This window comes from Pleurodeles waltl, chromosome 5, assembly GCF_031143425.1.
Source record: "Pleurodeles waltl isolate 20211129_DDA chromosome 5, aPleWal1.hap1.20221129, whole genome shotgun sequence".
Taxonomy (NCBI): domain Eukaryota; kingdom Metazoa; phylum Chordata; class Amphibia; order Caudata; family Salamandridae; genus Pleurodeles; species Pleurodeles waltl.
Window position 1 is genome coordinate 615,752,189 of NC_090444.1, and position 18,019 is coordinate 615,770,207.

Genomic DNA, 18,019 nt, shown 5'->3' on the forward strand with positions numbered 1-18,019 from the left:
TAGGAGAAAGAGAAGGTTGGAGTTCCAGACGGAACAAGCACCACAACCAAAAGTGGTGAAAAGAGTTACACCACCACCCTCTCCTCCGCCCGTGATTAACGTTTCACCAGCACAAACGCCATCACACTCCCCAGCTCACACCACCATGAGCCAGGGTGACCAAGACCAGGACGCATGGGACCTATACGACGCCCCAGTGTCAGATAACAGCCCAGAGGCATACCCTACAAAACCATCTCCACCAGAAGACAGCACCGCGTACTCTCAGGTGGTGGCTAGAGCAGCACAATTTCACAACGTAAGCCTCCACTCAGAACAGGTCGAGGATGATTTCCTGTTCAACACACTCTCCTCCACCCACAGCTCCTACCAAAGCCTGCCTATGCTCCCTGGTATGCTCCGGCACGCAAAAGACATATTTAAGGACCCGGTCAAAAGTAGGGCAATCACACCAAGGGTGGAAAAAAAGTATAAGCCGCCTCCTACAGACCCGGCTTTCATCACAACACAGCTGCCACCAGACTCTGTTGTTGTAGGAGCAGCTAGGAAAAGGGCCAACTCTCACACATCTGGAGATGCACCACCCCCAGATAAAGAAAGCCGCAAGTTTGATGCAGCTGGTAAAAGAGTTGCAGCACAAGCTGCAAACCAGTGGCGCATCGCGAACTCCCAGGCACTACTTGCGCGCTATGACAGAGCCCACTGGGACGAGATGCAACATCTCATTGAACATCTGCCCAAAGACTTCCAAAATAGGGCAAAACAAGTGGTTGAGGAGGGACAGGCCATCTCCAACAACCAGATCCGCTCCTCCATGGACGCTGCAGATACAGCTGCACGGACAATTAATACATCTGTAACTATCAGAAGGCATGCATGGCTCCGAACGTCTGGATTTAAACCAGAGATTCAACAAGCAGTTCTCAATATGCCTTTTAATGAAAAAGAACTGTTCGGTCCAGAAGTGGACACAGCGATTGAGAAACTCAAAAAAGATACGGACACTGCCAAAGCCATGGGCGCACTCTACTCCCCGCAGAGCAGAGGGAATTACAGCTCATTCCGTAAAACGCCCTTTCGAGGGGGGTTTCGGGGTCAAAGCACACAAGCCAGCACCTCACAAGCCACACCGTCCAGTTACCAAGGACAGTATAGAGGAGGTTTTCGGGGACAATATAGAGGAGGGCAATTCCCTAGAAATAGAGGAAGATTCCAAAGCCCCAAAACCCCTACTACTAAACAGTGACTCACATGTCACTCACCCCCTCCACACAACACCAGTGGGGGGACGAATAGGTCATTATTACAGAGCATGGGAGAAAATCACTACAGACACTTGGGTTCTAGCAATTATCCAACATGGTTACTGCATAGAATTTCTACAGTTCCCTCCAAACATACCACCAAAAGCACAAAATTTAACAACACACCATTCCAATCTCCTAGAGATAGAAGTGCAGGCACTATTGCAAAAGAATGCAATCGAATTAGTGCCAAACACACAAATAAATACAGGAGTTTACTCACTGTACTTTCTGATACCAAAGAAGGACAAAACACTGAGACCAATCCTAGACCTCAGAGTAGTCAACACTTTCATCAAATCAGACCACTTCCACATGGTCACACTACAAGAAGTATTGCCATTGCTAAAGCTGCACGACTACATGGCAACTTTAGACCTCAAGGATGCTTATTTCCATATACCAATTCACCCATCGCACAGGAAATACCTAAGGTTTGTATTCAAAGGAATACATTACCAATTCAAGGTACTGCCTTTCGGATTAACAACCGCACCAAGAGTCTTTACCAAATGTCTAGCGGTAGTCGCTGCACACATCAGAAGGCAGCAAATACATGTGTTCCCATATCTAGACGACTGGCTAATCAAGGCCCATTCGTTAATAGAGTGCTCAAATCACACAAATCATATCATACAAACCCTCTTCAAACTAGGGTTCACCGTCAATTTCACAAAATCCAAGATTCGGCCACGCAAGGTACAACAATACCTGGGAGCCATAATAGACACATCAAAAGGAGTAGCCACTCCAAGTCCACAAAGAATTCAAAATTTCAACACCATCATACAACGCATGTATCCAACACAAAACATACAAGCAAAGATGGTATTACAACTCCTAGGCATGATGTCATCATGCATAGCCATTGTCCCAAACGCAAGACTGCACATGAGGCCCTTACAACAATGCCTAGCATCACAGTGGTCTCAAGCACAGGGTCACCTTCTAGATCTGGTGTTAATAGACCGCCAAACTTACCTCTCGCTTCTGTGGTGGAACAACATAAATTTAAACAAGGGGCGGCCTTTTCAAGACCCAGTGCCACAATACGTAATAACAACAGATGCTTCCATGACAGGGTGGGGAGCACACCTCGATCAACACAGCATACAAGGACAATGGAACGTACATCAAACAAAACTGCATATCAATCACCTAGAACTTCTTGCAGTTTTTCAAGCACTAAAAGCTTTCCAACCAATAATAGTTCACAAATACATTCTCGTCAAAACAGACAACATGACAACAATGTATTATCTAAACAAGCAGGGAGGGACGCACTCCACGCAGTTAAGCATGTTAGCACAAAAAATTTGGCATTGGGCAATTCACAACCAAATTCGCCTAATTGCACAGTTTATACCAGGGATACAAAATCAACTCGCAGACAATCTCTCTCGAGATCACCAACAGGTCCACGAATGGGAAATTCACCCCCAAATACTGAACACTTATTTCAAACTCTGGGGAACACCTCAGATAGACTTGTTTGCGACAAGGGAGAACGCAAAATGCCAAAACTTCGCATCCAGATACCCACACAAACAATCCCAAGGCAATGCCCTATGGATGAACTGGTCAGGGATATTTGCTTACGCTTTTCCTCCTCTCCCTCTCCTTCCTTACCTGGTAAACAAACTCAGTCAAAGCAAACTCAAACTCATATTGATAGCACCAACTTGGGCAAGGCAACCCTGGTACACAACGCTGCTAGACCTATCAGTGGTACCCTGCGTCAAATTGCCCAACAGGCCAGATCTGTTGACACAGCACAACCAAAAGATCAGACACCCAGATCCAGCATCGCTGAATCTAGCAATCTGGCTCCTGAAATCCTAGAATTCGGGCACTTACAACTTACCCAAGAATGTATGGAAGTCATAAAACAAGCAAGAAGGCCATCCACCAGGCACTGCTATGCAAGTAAATGGAAGAGGTTTGTTTGCTACTGCCATATTAATCAAATACAACCATTACACACAACTCCAGAACATGTAGTGGGTTACTTGCTTCACTTACAAAAATCTAACCTAGCTTTCTCTTCCATTAAGATTCACCTTGCAGCAATATCTGCATACCTGCAGACTACCTATTCAACTTCCCTATATAAAATACCAGTCATTAAAGCATTCATGGAGGGCCTTAGGAGAATTATACCACCAAGAACACTACCTGTTCCTTCATGGAACCTAAATGTTGTCCTAACTAGACTTATGGGTCCACCTTTTGAACCCATGCAATCCTGCGACATACAGTTCCTAACCTGGAAGGTGGCATTTCTCATCGCCATTACTTCCCTGAGAAGAGTAAGCGAGATTCAGGCGTTTACTATACAGGAACCTTTTATACAACTACACAAAAATAAAGTCGTCCTAAGGACCAATCCTAAATTTTTGCCAAAGGTTATTTCACCGTTCCATCTAAATCAAACAGTGGAACTTCCGGTGTTCTTTCCACAGCCAGATACCGTAGCTGAAAGGGCACTACATACATTAGATGTCAAAAGAGCATTAATGTATTACATTGACAGAACAAAGAACATCAGAAAGACTAAACAACTCTTTATTGCATTTCAAAAACCTCATGCAGGAAACCCAATTTCAAAACAAGGTATAGCCAGATGGATAGTTAAATGCATCCAAATCTGCTACCTTAAAGCTAAACGACAGCTGCCCATTACACCAAGGGCACACTCAACCAGAAAGAAAGGTGCTACCATGGCCTTTCTAGGAAACATCCCAATGCAAGAAATATGTAAGGCAGCCACATGGTCTACGCCTCACACATTCACCAAGCACTACTGTGTAGACGTGTTATCCGCACAACAAGCCACAGTAGGTCAAGCTGTATTAAGGACATTATTTCAGACTACTTCCACTCCTACAGGCTGATCCACCGCTTTTGGGGAAATAACTGCTTACTAGTCTATTGCAGAACATGCGTATCTACAGCGACAGATGCCATCGAACTGAAAATGTCACTTACCCAGTGTACATCTGTTCGTGGCATCAGTCGCAGTAGATTCGCATGTGCCCACCCGCCTCCCCGGGAGCCTGTAGCAGTTTGGAAGTTACCTTCAATTATTTATATATGTATCATCTCATTAAATAAGTGCATACTTAGTCACTCCATTGCATGGGCACTATTACTACAATTCAACTCCTACCTCACCCTCTGCGGGGAAAAACAATCGAGGATGGAGTCGACGCCCATGCGCAATGGAGACAAAAGGAGGAGTCACTCGGTCCCGTGACTCGAAAGACTTCTTCGAAGAAAAACAACTTGTAACACTCCGGCCCAACACCAGATGGCGAGCTATTGCAGAACATGCGAATCTACTGCGACTGATGCCACGAACAGATGTACACTGGGTAAGTGACATTTTCATTTTGCTTCTACCACGGTTCGCGGTTTTTCTTCTGTTGGGCTTATCTGCCCCATTGCCTCTCCTTTAATTTACCTGCGGCATTTTACCCTTCATCTCTGTTGCTAAGAGATTGGCTTGGGCATTCGCTCTTAGAGGTTTTGGTCGTGGATGCTGTTTTACGCATTTCTCTTGTTTTGTTCCCCCATGTGGACATATATTGTTCTACTCCTTCGGGAGCCGATTTTTGCCTACTTTTGGTAGGTTCTTTACCTCTAGATTGCTTCCTAGGAAGGTTTATTTTCCGTATTCTGTTTTCCCTCTGCTACGGGCTCATATTGTGCTTGTTGCAGGTTCCACTCCCTGTCTTTTGGGATCAGGATGCTATGGCTCAGTGGCAAGAGTTTCTGCCTCTGGTGGTATAGGCTACCCCAGGCAGGGGTTCGCTTTCTGCCACTGCTGTCAGGGGCTGCAGGACTTTGGTGTTCGCTGTTGCTCTTGTCTCTTCCCAGTCCATTTCGTTCTAGCTCAGATTGTGCTTTCTGCCTTTCGAGGCACTGCCTTCCCGTCTCATCCAGGAGCTGTAGCGCAGGGGTCAAGTCTTGTGCCTTTGGTGTCATAAACACCTATGCACCCAGGGTTCATCTCCCTCATATGGCGTCAAGGTACCTTTAGGTTACCTTTACAAAAAAAGAAAATCTCTAGCATTTTGATTTTATACTGAAGTACTGTTCTGATACTGTACTCTTCTCTATGTTTTTTTTCCTCTGCCCCATTCTACGATAGGCCCTCCCCGTGCTATTGTTCACTGGTTCTTGCTTTCTTTTCCAAAGGATGGTCTGGGTTCTTTTAGAGGTGATGTGCTTGCCATAAAAGTGAAGAATTACAGATTTGAAACAATGTCTCTGGAAACCATCATTCTTCCCAATGGCAATGATCTCCTTTATGACTGGCTTTAGATTTAGCCCTGGATCCTCGGTCAGCAGGAAGATACTCTGTGCATACATTGACAGCAGGATCCTACACCCACCAAATTGCATGCCTCGAGTTTGATGGATTTTCTAGAGAGACACAAACATTTGTCAGCTAATTTCTGACAATGTAAAAGGGTTTAGCAAAAAGACAAATCTTTAGCATGCACCTAATTCGGCTGAAGATGGTTATGGCACAATGTTTGTTAGACATAGAATTCAAAAGTTTATCAGAGCAGACTGAAACATTATGGCTTCCTCTCTAACTTTGTAAAATATAGGGGCCATTAGCAAGTTTGCCATAGTGGATCATAGAGATGGCAAGTATATTTAAAATATACACCATATAAAGGGAAGGCCCAGCTGTGTAGGAATCCATGGGCATGGCTTAACATCTTAAATTAGTCCCGCTCTTATATTGGAAACCAATGAAGTTGGGAAACATTGGAACAGGGATTGGACATTTTAGATGCTCTAGGTATCGAGCATTCTGCATTATTTTCAATGATCTATAGACTCGATTTTATTACTCCATTTTCTGCCATAAAAGGTGGCAACCTGACCGATTCAGATCAATCAGTTACAAAAGATTTAAACCAATTGAAGGCAAAACTGTCAGTGGTATAGTGTATTGAATATGGCCAATAGATCAGACAGGATTGCGACGTTGGTTTTGCCGATTGTGTGTGTTTAACATGAAAAACAAGAAGAAAATGGTTTTGACAAATTTATCGGCATATGTCGTTCAGAATGTTTTTGCCGGGTTAATGAAATCACCCTGGATAAAACAGTTCTTGAAGAAACTTTTGTTTTTTTTTGTTTGTTTTTCTTATTATCTCTTTCAAAGAAGCCCCCACCCCAGGTTAACTGTTGGTTTCTGCGGGGGGGGGGAAATCCCCCCCACCCCCACTCCTAACCTCTCCTCTTCCCATCTCTTGTTACCTTTACCCCCTTCCCCGTCTAGCACTAGCGCTTCCCCTCCTTTTTTTTCAAATTGATGTATTCATTTTCTTTGAACACATACTATTTTCATGGGAAGGGATCTTTGTCATTTTGTCTTATCTCTATAATGGTATTGTTTCAGTCTGATTTCATCAGGCTGGATTTCTTCATTATGGAAATTTGTCTAAATTATAAAATTCCAGTTAGCCAAAATCTTTTTTTAATCTCGGGTCATCTTGAACAGAAACAAGAACAGACTCTCCTGTGGGCCAGTCTGAAACCAGCCTGCATTGTTTCAAGAGATCTGTTGGCTTTGTAGAATTATGACTGTACGTGAGAGGAAAACGGGTCTAATTTAAGGGTGGTGCAATACTTGTGAACCTTTGACCCATGTATCGTAGCTCTTCAGGCATAGACCTGTAAAAGCACCCATGTTCCTGTGCTTACCTTAAAGTTTGTGAAGTTGCACCTTAATGAGTATGCATTCCAAGGGTGAAAATTTGTAAGTCAAAGAACAGTTATAGCTTTGATTTGGACTAGTTATGGAGCAATTGTTCTTGTGGCTAGTCATACAATGTTCTTTTTGAACCAGGTAGCTATGTCAGTACCTATTGGCCGGACAGTAGGCAGGTAGAGCGTACTGTGTAGTAGCTTTTCAGGATGTAGATGAACAAATCAGAATACATTATTTGAAAATCACTGTGATCGAATACTTTGGTTGGAAATTATCAAACAATTTGATGAATCCGTATATAAATGACACTTAAATAATCATAAGAAAAGCTTACTGCTTGGGGGGAAAAAGAGGAAGATGTGATTTTAATTTTCTCTTCTCCTCATACTATGGGTGGTCCTCTGGTTTGTTTTTCTTTAGTCTTCTGAAGGGCAGGGATGCAAACACATTCCAGCAGCGTTCATTCTCTTTTGCTTCAACTCTGTGTGAGTGCAACCAACTTTAAGCATCTAAAAGTGACTAAGCACCTTTGCGTTTAAGTAAATGTTATGTTCGTCTGACTGTTCTGTTTTTGGCAGGGGTACTGCCCCTCATTTCCTCTTTTTGTAAATCTTTTTGTTCATATTTTCCCCAATTTTACTTCTACTAGTACTCTTTGTTTTAGCATCTTGAGTAAAAGTACTCTAATTTACTATTTAACCTTTAGTTGCAGCCAGTTTTGGTCACTAATGTTGGTCTGTGCAACTGTGATCCTAGGGGATGACTACGATTAACTAATACCTTGAAAGGTATTTGATGGGGGTTGTTATTTATGTATTTTGCAACTCAATCACACTATTCTATTAAAGCAACTTTCAACAAATGTGTTTTTCAAACTTTGTTTCAGGCTCCTTTTATGTCATATCAAAGCAAACATTCCATCCATATCATTAGCGTCAGTTTCCTAATCTGAAGAGATGATTTATTTGTATGGTTTTCACCCAAGTCAAACGTGTTTTTGTGGTTATTTGTTAAAAAAAGATTTTTAGAACTTGAGGTAATAGTTTTAATTATTGCGGTCTTATAGAAATCTCAATCTCCGTATTTGCCATATAGAACCAAACATACCCATTTTCTTTTTGTCCCTTCATGAAAATGGAAAGACTGAAAATTCTCAGTTTATTCACTGTTATGAAGAGCTTTCCCCAGTTTCCATTGTGATTTGCAATAAACTAGTATTCATATAATATTTTAAGGTCTCAAATTATCTATCCTTTTTTCAGATGCAGACATCAGTGAATCTGGTATTTCAGTTAAAAGTAGTGGATCAACTACGTCTGTGGCTAGCCAAAGTGAAAGGAAAAGGAGGACACTTCCACAACTTCCAATAAAGGAAAAGACAGCTGGTGAATCAATTTCAAAGCTTAAAACTAGATCAGAAATTGGAGAAAAGCAGGATACTGAATTGCAGGAAAAAGAAACACCAACATCTGTAGCCAAAAGAGAAAGACGTATAGAGCAGGACTCAAAAGATTCTGCAAAAACAAGCAGGCATGCACCAGGCCATACTTTAAAAGTCAGTGTGGCCTGCACTCAGTTTTCTCACTCAAACAGCAGTTATGCTAGTGGGAATGAAAAAGTAGACATTGCCAGGGAAGGTTCAACAGTAAAGCAAGCTTTATCCAAAATACAGCAGCAAGAACATAAAGAAAAATTACTGTGGACATCCACCAAATTGTCTTCTGCCAAGCAGGCTGCAAATCAAACCAATAAAGTTAGGGAACAAACTCCTAAGTCTGTGCCAGGGGTTTTACAGGAACCTCAAAAAACAAGTGCAGGGCATTCTAGAAAGAAAGCAGAATTAAAAGATGAAAAAAATAAAAAAGGCGAAGACACACATGCTGGCCAGTTTGCAAAAGCAGTTGAAACAGAGAAGAAAGAACCATCAAAGCCCTTAGTAAGACAAGGTAGTTTTACCATAGACAAACCAAGCACTAATGTACCTATAGAACTCATTCCTCATATTGACAAAAAGACTGGATCATCTTCTCCATCATTCACTTCTACATCCGCCAATCGAGTGCGAGAGAGAAGGGATTCACTTGAAGCAGATTCTAGTATGGACACAACACTTCTTTTAAAGGATACCGAAGCAGTTATGGCATTCCTTGAAGCCAAATTGAGGGAAGAGAACAGAGGGGATGATGGGCCGGAAACTCCCAGCTACACCCAAGATAATTCAATATCTCCTGAATCTGACGTGGACACAGCCAGCACAGTCAGTTTAGTAACTGGGGATGGTGACAGGAAATCTTGCCAAAAGAGAAAAAGTTACACCAGTCTCTACAAAGAAAGATCAACCACAGGTTCCCAATCCAAGGATGTAACAAAGTCTTCATCAAGTACCAGAGACCGAGTGGAAAAAAAAGTCAAAAGTCGAGGCTCTGATGGTGTCACAAGAACAGAGACCCGGAAGACATTGACTACAAGTGCAAGAATAAGGCAACCTTCATTGGATTTAACAGATGATGACCAGACATCTAGTGTGCCTCATTCTGCAATTTCTGATATTTTATCTTCTGATCAGGAAACCTATTCTAGCAGACCACACGGAAGGGTTCCATTTTCGTCAACAGATGAAGTAACACATTCCCAAATGAACACTGGCAAATCTTCCAGGGTAAAAACAGGTCATGCTGCATCAGATACAGCCAGTAAGTCTGTCACTCTTCCAAGGCCTCGACCTACCAGGACTTCACTCTTGCGAAGAGCACGTCTTGGTGAAACCTCAGATACTGAACCTACTGATGTTGACAAAGGATCAGTGGCATCTGAAGTATCCACCACCAGCTCAACATCAAAGCCCCCCATAGGAAAGAAAGTGATCTCAAGACTTGATTTACTTGCACAGCCACGCAGAACTCGACTTGGATCTATGTCAGCACGTAGTGACTCTGAAGCAATAATAACTAGAAGCTCTACAGCCTCTCGTATACAAGAATCTGTTCTTAGAAGTGGTCTACGAACAGCACCACCAGCTGATATGAAGTATACCCCAAGAGCCAGAGCAAACAGCATTTCTCGTCTGTCTGACTCAAAAATAAAAAATATAATTTCGGCTCACAGCTCCCCTCCAGGTCAGTGTTATACTTCAGTTTCCTTTCAAATGATTTCTGCAATATGATTTTGTGCAAAATGATATCCATTTTTGAGAGCCAGTTTACAATAGTGTTAAACTATGGGTAACCATCAATTGCAGATCCTTTATGTGAGCAGAGTCTCTTAATTTTCTTTTCCTGTGTTCTAAGTTGTATTATTCGAAACCACAGAGAAAAGTGTTGTTATGCCAATTTCTTTTTCCATCTCCAAGTAGGAAGCTCTATTAGCAGCTTTCTTGATGTAAGAGCCTGCCCTTTTCTGAATTAGGGAACGTCTCTTTGATACCCTGCTAGTCAGCAATCCAAAAAAATGTGATGTTGAGGAAGGCAGCTAAATTTAGTTACTAGTCATTTTCTATCATTATTTCCGATCCAGGCTTTATTTTAGCTAAACTGCTGTTCTCATGTTTTCTGAATTGAGGTTTATATAGTAGAAGATTTGCATTGATTAAACTATATTGGTTTGGCGCATTCAGTTTGACTGCTTTATTTCTTCACCTTTTAAAAGGTGCTCATTAAACACACAACTATATCAGAAAAGGTTGCCTTTACAGAGGCTGCGTCCTAAAACATAGGGTACAGAACGGTATATAAAGGAGTCCAATCTCTTTGTAACCAACACCACCAGTTGTCCTGCATCTTATAAGTGGATAGATTTTGCTGACACTAGTTGTTCAGGAGCCAGATCTGTTCTATGCTGACACCATGTGGGTTTGCCCCTATGGTGCCTGCATTCTCCACAATTGTGTGTCCCATGATGTGTATCTTCAGAGGATGCATTTGTGTCACTAACTCCATGAAAGAAACAGTAGGTATATGAAATCTTGGATGATGATGAATAACATGTTCTAGAAATATAGTTTTGCCTGCACGGGTATCCCTGTGAGATTATTATTAAGTAATTCCCACTGTTGGTGAGGATTCAAGAACACTTTAAGAAAGACTACATTTACACATCATATTGTAGGTTTTTTGTGATAAGTGTAAATTGTACATAGAAAGCATCACCTGTGTGAAAAAAAGTTTTGGGCTTTTTATATCTGGAACCTTTATCTTTTTTACTCAAAGGAAGATATGCTGAGGGTGCATTGAGCCATTAAACTTCAGTTTTGTTTGTTATGAGGGCAGTGGAGTAACTACATTTGTAAACCTCAGGTATACATGTTTCAATGATAAATGAAGTGTCATGCTAGATGTTTGCAATTATTACTGTTGAATTTTTATCTGACATATTTTTTATATGCATTTTACAGGTTTGATCACTTACACTTAAAATAAAGATTGCATTGATTGAGATCTGAAAAAGTTACACAGGAAAGCAAGTTACTCCTAAACATTAGCTTTTGCATCTGAACTAGGCAATTGTGCCTCAAAAAACATGTACATTGCTCTGCATGCATCAGCCCCATAAATATCAGCATGCGGAAAGTTGTCCTGCAGTCTGCTGTACCTCAGTTTTCTCTGATGGAGAGGAGAGATTGCACCATTGATAAGATATGTGGGTCATGGAAATCCATTTAGGCACTGTCCCTTTACAGAGCTATTTCATTTAATCAACAAGCTTATTTTGTTTGAAACTAATAACTTTTGAAAGCTCTCTCCATTTCCAAAACGTAGCTAATTTGGTTGGAGTTTGTAAATCAGGCAAATGTTTCTGTAAATTGATAAAGAATTTTACATGGAAGTCTGGGACCACCTTACTGACATAGTTTGGATTTGCTGTCTGGGCAACCTATCCATAATGAAATATTAAGACCTGCAACTCTCCAGATCCTGGAATATGTCCTCAGTTAAGAATAAATATGCCTCTGCCAGATCTCACATGTAATTGGCAAGACCATCTTCTTGGCACTAAGGACAGACAAAGACCTTTTTCTCGCACTGTTGGGAAATCCACGTACCTTTCAAAGCATGGTTTTGCCCAGCAGAAATCTTCCTGTCTTTGCTGGTACCTGAATTTGCTGCTACATCTGTGGGCATCACTGAGTTCTTGCTTACTCGCTACTGCTGTCTCTTGCGCCCAGGCTGAGTAGCATTTCACTGAGCTTCCTGCGACGCATGTGTACCTGGAGTATTTGTTGCAGGGTGCAGTGTGGAGTGTACATTTTCCATCACAGGGTTGTCTACAGCCAAGTGTATGCACAGATCTGCCAGATGGACTATTATTTCCAGGCACAGCTAACAGGGTGATGCCAGAAAGCATTTGGGGAGCTGTGGGTATGTGCATGCACGTGGTTAGGAGTCGGGATGTCTGTAAGTAGGGAACACATTGGTTCTTTATTTACAAGAAAAAGTACAGGCCTACCGGTGAAACCATATTTTAGCAAAGCTTGAAGAAACATTGCACACAGTTTCTAAATATTAGCCCAAAATATGAAGAATTTCTTTTTATAAAATCCAAATATTACTGTAGATTCAAAATGTCATTTGGACAGCCAGCCAAAAATGTATAAAGGTTTTCTCTCTGCCATTATATGTCTTTACATGAGGGTAAGGGTAAGCATTACCCACAGTAAGAGTTACTGAAAAATGCTTTTCTCTGCTGCACTTCTACCACAGCACCAACCAACCTATCCACAATATTGAGCTCATGGTTTACAGAGCAGATCTCTACATGCTTCTTCATCTTAGAGCAATTTGCTGAATTTAAGGCTTGGCTCTAGAAGCCTTTGTTTCATTAACCTATCTTATGGTATTATTGCTGATCTGGTTGTGATTATTTGGCATGTAGAAAAGCATCCCTCCAGATGTTAATTATTTTCAACTAATGTAATTAGTGACATATTGGTGGGATACAATGTGAAGTGATGGAGCCCATTTCAAGTTAATGTGTACCAAATATTGGGTTGCCCATTTTGGCACTTGCACCAGTGGCAGCTATTGATTAGCACTTGGTTACAAAGAAATTAGCTTTTTTAGCTACAAAAACTTGCAAGAACTTTAATGTCTGAGTTGTACATTGCCCCCGGAAGGGCAGGATGATTCCAATATCATACCTTTTCTTAAAGCAGTTTAAGATTTCCAAATCTCACTGCTGCCTAGACAACATGTTTACATATCAGAAGACTTCTCTAGAGATCTCACAGACTGAATAATGTTACTTTAATTATATTAAAGACATAGCCACATTTCAGAAAGCTCTGCCACTTACATGAAAAGTTTGCCCTTTCCATGCAGGCACCCAACAGATTAATTGCTTGAATTACATATCAAAATTGTATTTCATCAGTGCTGTTTCCTTACCGGAAGCATCCCTAAAACATCCCTACTTTGAAAGATCACAATTTAGGAACTAAGAATCCTGAACTTAAGGTATAGACTGTATGAATATACCAACATCTGTGTTCTTCATCTTTACCTCTCTATCAAAAATAACCTCCCCTGTGCTAACATAGCTGTCATACAGATGAAGTCAATTACTTCTTTATCACAATCACTCTGTGGGTTCATTCAGGGCAAAAGCTAATTTTCATCTCAGCCACAATAATCCCCCCCCCCCCCCCCCCCCCCCAACGTTGCTTCTCTTCTAAACCTAAAAAAATTATTCTCCATATATTAACGGGTGGTGCCGCCTTGTGTTTATGTGTACATATGTTAGATTTTACTGTGCCTATTAGGGTGTAGGCCGGAAAGACTTTCATTTTCTACATGCCCGTTAGTTCACCTCGAGAAACTTGCCTTGCGTAGAGTTGTTGTTGTGCTGTCTCTGCCCCCCTGTGTTGTAATCTATCTCCTTGCTTTTAAACACAACCACCGCACACCAATCACTATTACTCATTCATAGGCTTGCCTTTCAAAAATCCTTTGTTAGCATTGGTAAATGCTTTACGTTTGCCCATCCTAGGGGAAGTTTTGTTACCACCTTGGCCATTGACCCTTTTACATGGATAATTGCATGTTTGCCAAAACATTTGACTGCGAGCAAGCTTATTTTTCCTTTCGTGTCTCTCCTTCGAGCTACGCTGATGGCGGCCGTGGTGCTTTGAATCAACTTGCTTATGTTAGCTGTTGTACTTTTCATTTACAATTTATGTGGCAAGAAAAGTCCAGTTAAGAATTTACAACGCTAATAGCTCTAACTCGAGCAAATGCAATGACCCATTGCATTGCAAATGCTTGTTTTCCATTAGCACTAGCAACATGTAGACTTCACTGTGCTTTACAAATAAATATATCTCTTCAGCGTCCCCGTTGATTCATGTGTGAGATGAAGTACAAATACAGAGGTTGCTTTAGCACGTTAAGTTCTCTTAATGAAAGGAAGGAGAAAAAGAAATGAAGAGGAAAAAAGGAAAATTGAAAAAACGAGCAAAAGGAATTAATGAAAAGGGGCAGGAAGAGAAGGAAGTAAAGCATAGAAGACTTGAAGGGGAGTAATACGAAAGGGAGAAACGAATGGATGGGGGTGGACAGAGAGGAGGGAGAGAACAGAAGCAAGAAAAGAGGAAGGAGTAAAGGTTGAGGAAGAAACAGAAGAAAGAAAGATGTATGAGATTAAACGAATCAAATGAAGAAAATAAAAGTTGAAGCAAAGCAAGAGGAAGAGAATAGGAAGAATCGAGAAATGGAAAGCAAGTGCAAAGAAGAGAACGAAGAGAGTAATTAAGAAGAGAAGGAAATAAAGAACGAAATAGAAGCAAATGAAAAAGAGAAGAAAAGGGAAAAGGAACAAAGGTGAGAAAGAAGGAGAGGCAGTGCAGAATGAAAGAGCAAATCAGAGAAGGAAACAAAAGAAGGGACGAAGTAGAGAGCGAGAAAAGGAAATAAACAGCAAATAATATAAGGATTGAATGTGAGAAAGACAAAGAATGAAGGAGCAAATGAAAGGAAAGCAGGAATGACGGAGAGAAGAAACTGGGGGAAAAAAGGAGAGAAGGAAAGTAGCAAGCAAGATAAAAGAAAAGAATAAAGGAGAGAGAACTTAGTAGAGAAGAAGCACAGGCAACAAAGAAACAAGGAGACCAGAGAGTAAAAAAGAAGGAAAAGAAAAATAAGAGATTGCAGGCATGAAGGAGAGGCAGAAAGTATGTAAAGGGCCAAAAAAAAGAAAGATAATAATTTAAAAAGAAATTTAAATATAATGCATCTTATGCATCTTAACTTTAATTAAATAAACCTCTGATTGAGACTCATAGTAAGAAGGTCATCTGAGACAGCTTTTATTTTGAGGCTTCCTACCAAGCAGCAGTGAAATATTGTTCATTAAACAAGTGGGTGGGCTGCAAACTACTTCTGCATGGATGGTTCTAGATCTCAGCTAACACAGTGCACGCACTGTCTGTTGTGAGACGTATTGTTATCTTACAGTTAGCTTAGAGCCCGTCCATTGCTTACCATGGCTTCATTGTCACCCTCAAATGCTTCTTATTTGTTAGCTGTGTGGATTTTTCTTTCTCTTCTTACGTATAGCCTGCTTTGGAGCGTGGACACATTACTGTGTCCTCCTGCTCCTCGCTTTTTCAGATGTTTTGTTTTTCTTTCTGTCTAAGCACTCTACTCGAGTGATAGCGTTTTCCCCAAGTCTCCATTCCCCTAACTCTTGCCCCGTATTGTTTCTGCCCTTTGTCCCCATGTTGCTACCACCCAGAGCCCTGTTGCTTTTGCCCCCGTGTTTCTTCCCTCATCTACTTTAAAAAGCCAACTTTGCCCCATATTGCTTCAAACCCTTGCCCCACTCCCGCCCTGTATTGCTTCTCTCACTTTAAAAAAAAAAAAAAAAAAACTTTTTTTTTTTTTCTGTCCTGATCCAACTCAGATCGATAAATAAAAAGGAAAAGAAAAAGTGGTAACTTCATTTTGTAAGCACACTTACGTGGTGCATGTGAATACAAAATGATGCACGCGAATGCTTCAAAAGCTTTTTTTGCTTTGTTTTTGCATTCTTTAGCCATGCATCACTGTTTCAGGTATTCAGAGATGCTGTGTGACATGGCTAAAATCATTGGCAAAGCCGAGGAACCCAAAGGCGAGACCTGATGGCTCTGCCAATGCTTGTTGAGATTCGTCCTGTCTTTAGACCATTAGACAAGACCATCAAAGTTGTGTCCCAAAATTCAAAGCTGAGCTGAGTGGTTAACAAGAAATTGTAACTCTCTATGCTTGGATAAAACCAATGTTCTAAAGAAGAGAGAGAAGCAAAAGAGGTTAAGGGCTTTCTACTATTCAAAAGCAGTCATTAGGTTCCAAGAAAGAAAGGTGTTGCTACAATGAACTCTCCTTGGACCACTGAAGCATTCTTCCACTTTGTCTGCTGCACGAAAACAATTTTTTTTGCGTGGTTAGCCCCCCACTTTGTGCCTGGTATCTGATGGTGTTTTGACTGAAAGTGCACTGTTTGTGCTAAACATGTCCCCAATACCAGATCTCTTTCCCCTAAAACTGTACATTCGTTTCCCCAATTGACAAAACCTTTAGCACCTTCTGTAAGTCCCTAGTAAATCGTACCCCTGGTACCTAGGACCTGGGGTACTAAGGAGGATCCCTAAGGGCTGAGCTCGAATTGTGCCACCCTAAGGGACCCCTCACCAAGCACATGACAGGCTGCCATTGCAGGCTGCGTGTCTTGGTGCAGACAAGTGAAAACATAACATGGCACACATCCTGTGTGTCATGTCCCCGAACAATGCATGCAATATATGTAAGTCACCCCTCTAGCAGGCCTTACAACCCTAAGGCAGTGTGGATCGTATTACACGTGAGGGCATATCTGCATGAGCAGATATGTCCCTGCTATATCTTTGTTGATTGTTAGACATAGTGACAATGGGAGCCATTTTAAATACATATGCTGGACACTGGTCGCTACAAGTTCCACAGCTACATGATGGCTTCACTCAAGATCAGGATGTTTGGTATCAAACATCTCATATTAGTGAACCCACGCTGATGCCAGCGTTGGATTCACCAGTGCATGCACTCAGAGGGCACAGTAGAGGTGCCCCCTGAAAACTTACCAACTACTAGTGTGTTAACTGACTGGTCCTAACCACTTCAACCACCTTAGCCAGGTTTCCTCGACCTCCCCCCCCCCCCTCCCCCCCCCCCACCACCGCCACCACCACCACCACCACCACCACCACCACCACCAACAAGGTGAGAGCCAGCTCTCTCGCGGTCCAGCAACAAGCACCTCCACCAGGCAGGATGGACATTCCAGGGCAGGAAGCTTCAAATGCCTAGCCGCCTTTGTAATTCAACCCACGTCTCTCCAGATGGTGAAGATGACCACCCCCCGTCCTGACTCCACTTTTGGCGGCAAGACAACAGAAGTGGTCATAGAAAGGGTGTAGTCACACTAAAGGTGGGCAACCCATTGGCGCCACCTGGCACACCCGCTATCACCCCTAAATTGAGTATTTAGGTGGCACCCTGAACCCTAGAATGCAGATTCTGAAGACCTAAGAAGAAAAGGACAAATAAGAGATGCACCTGCATCAGAGGAGAAGAAGAAGCAGCTGACCTGACACCAACCCCGCCAGCCTGTCTGCAATCCTCGACTGACTCTGAACCAGAAGACGCCTCTTCCTGCAGTTGAACCTCCAGAAACCTGGGAGGACTGCCTGTTTTCGAAAAAGACTCAATTCTCCCATGAGCAGCAGAACTGTTTTCCAACCAACTCTTAAGGAAAGGACTACAGCCTCCAGAACCGCAAAGACCTGACATTTGAAATCACTACTGTACCCGCCGCCACTGACTTGAGTGGGAGTGGACCTCCGGTGCCAGCAAGGCCCCCAGCTGTCCAGAGACCGAGTCCATTGTGGTTTCACCCCCCTGGACTCCCTGAAGTCGCGTGCACCCTCTGCACGCAGGCCCCCTTCCCCTGCAGCCTCTGAGGTGAGAGAAAC

At 42.1% G+C, this 18,019-nt stretch overlaps 1 protein-coding gene across 7 annotated transcripts in view; it reads left to right on the forward strand.

Annotated features, from left to right (window-relative positions):
* Positions 1-18,019, forward strand: part of CEP170 (centrosomal protein 170) — a 556,616-nt gene that overhangs the window by 366,680 nt on the left and 171,917 nt on the right. For all 7 annotated transcript variants that reach the window (XM_069234469.1, XM_069234471.1, XM_069234466.1 and 4 more), the window contains one exon: positions 8,301-10,154. In XM_069234469.1, the coding sequence (XP_069090570.1) occupies positions 8,301-10,154 (1,854 nt within the window). The remainder of the gene's footprint in view (positions 1-8,300; positions 10,155-18,019) is intronic.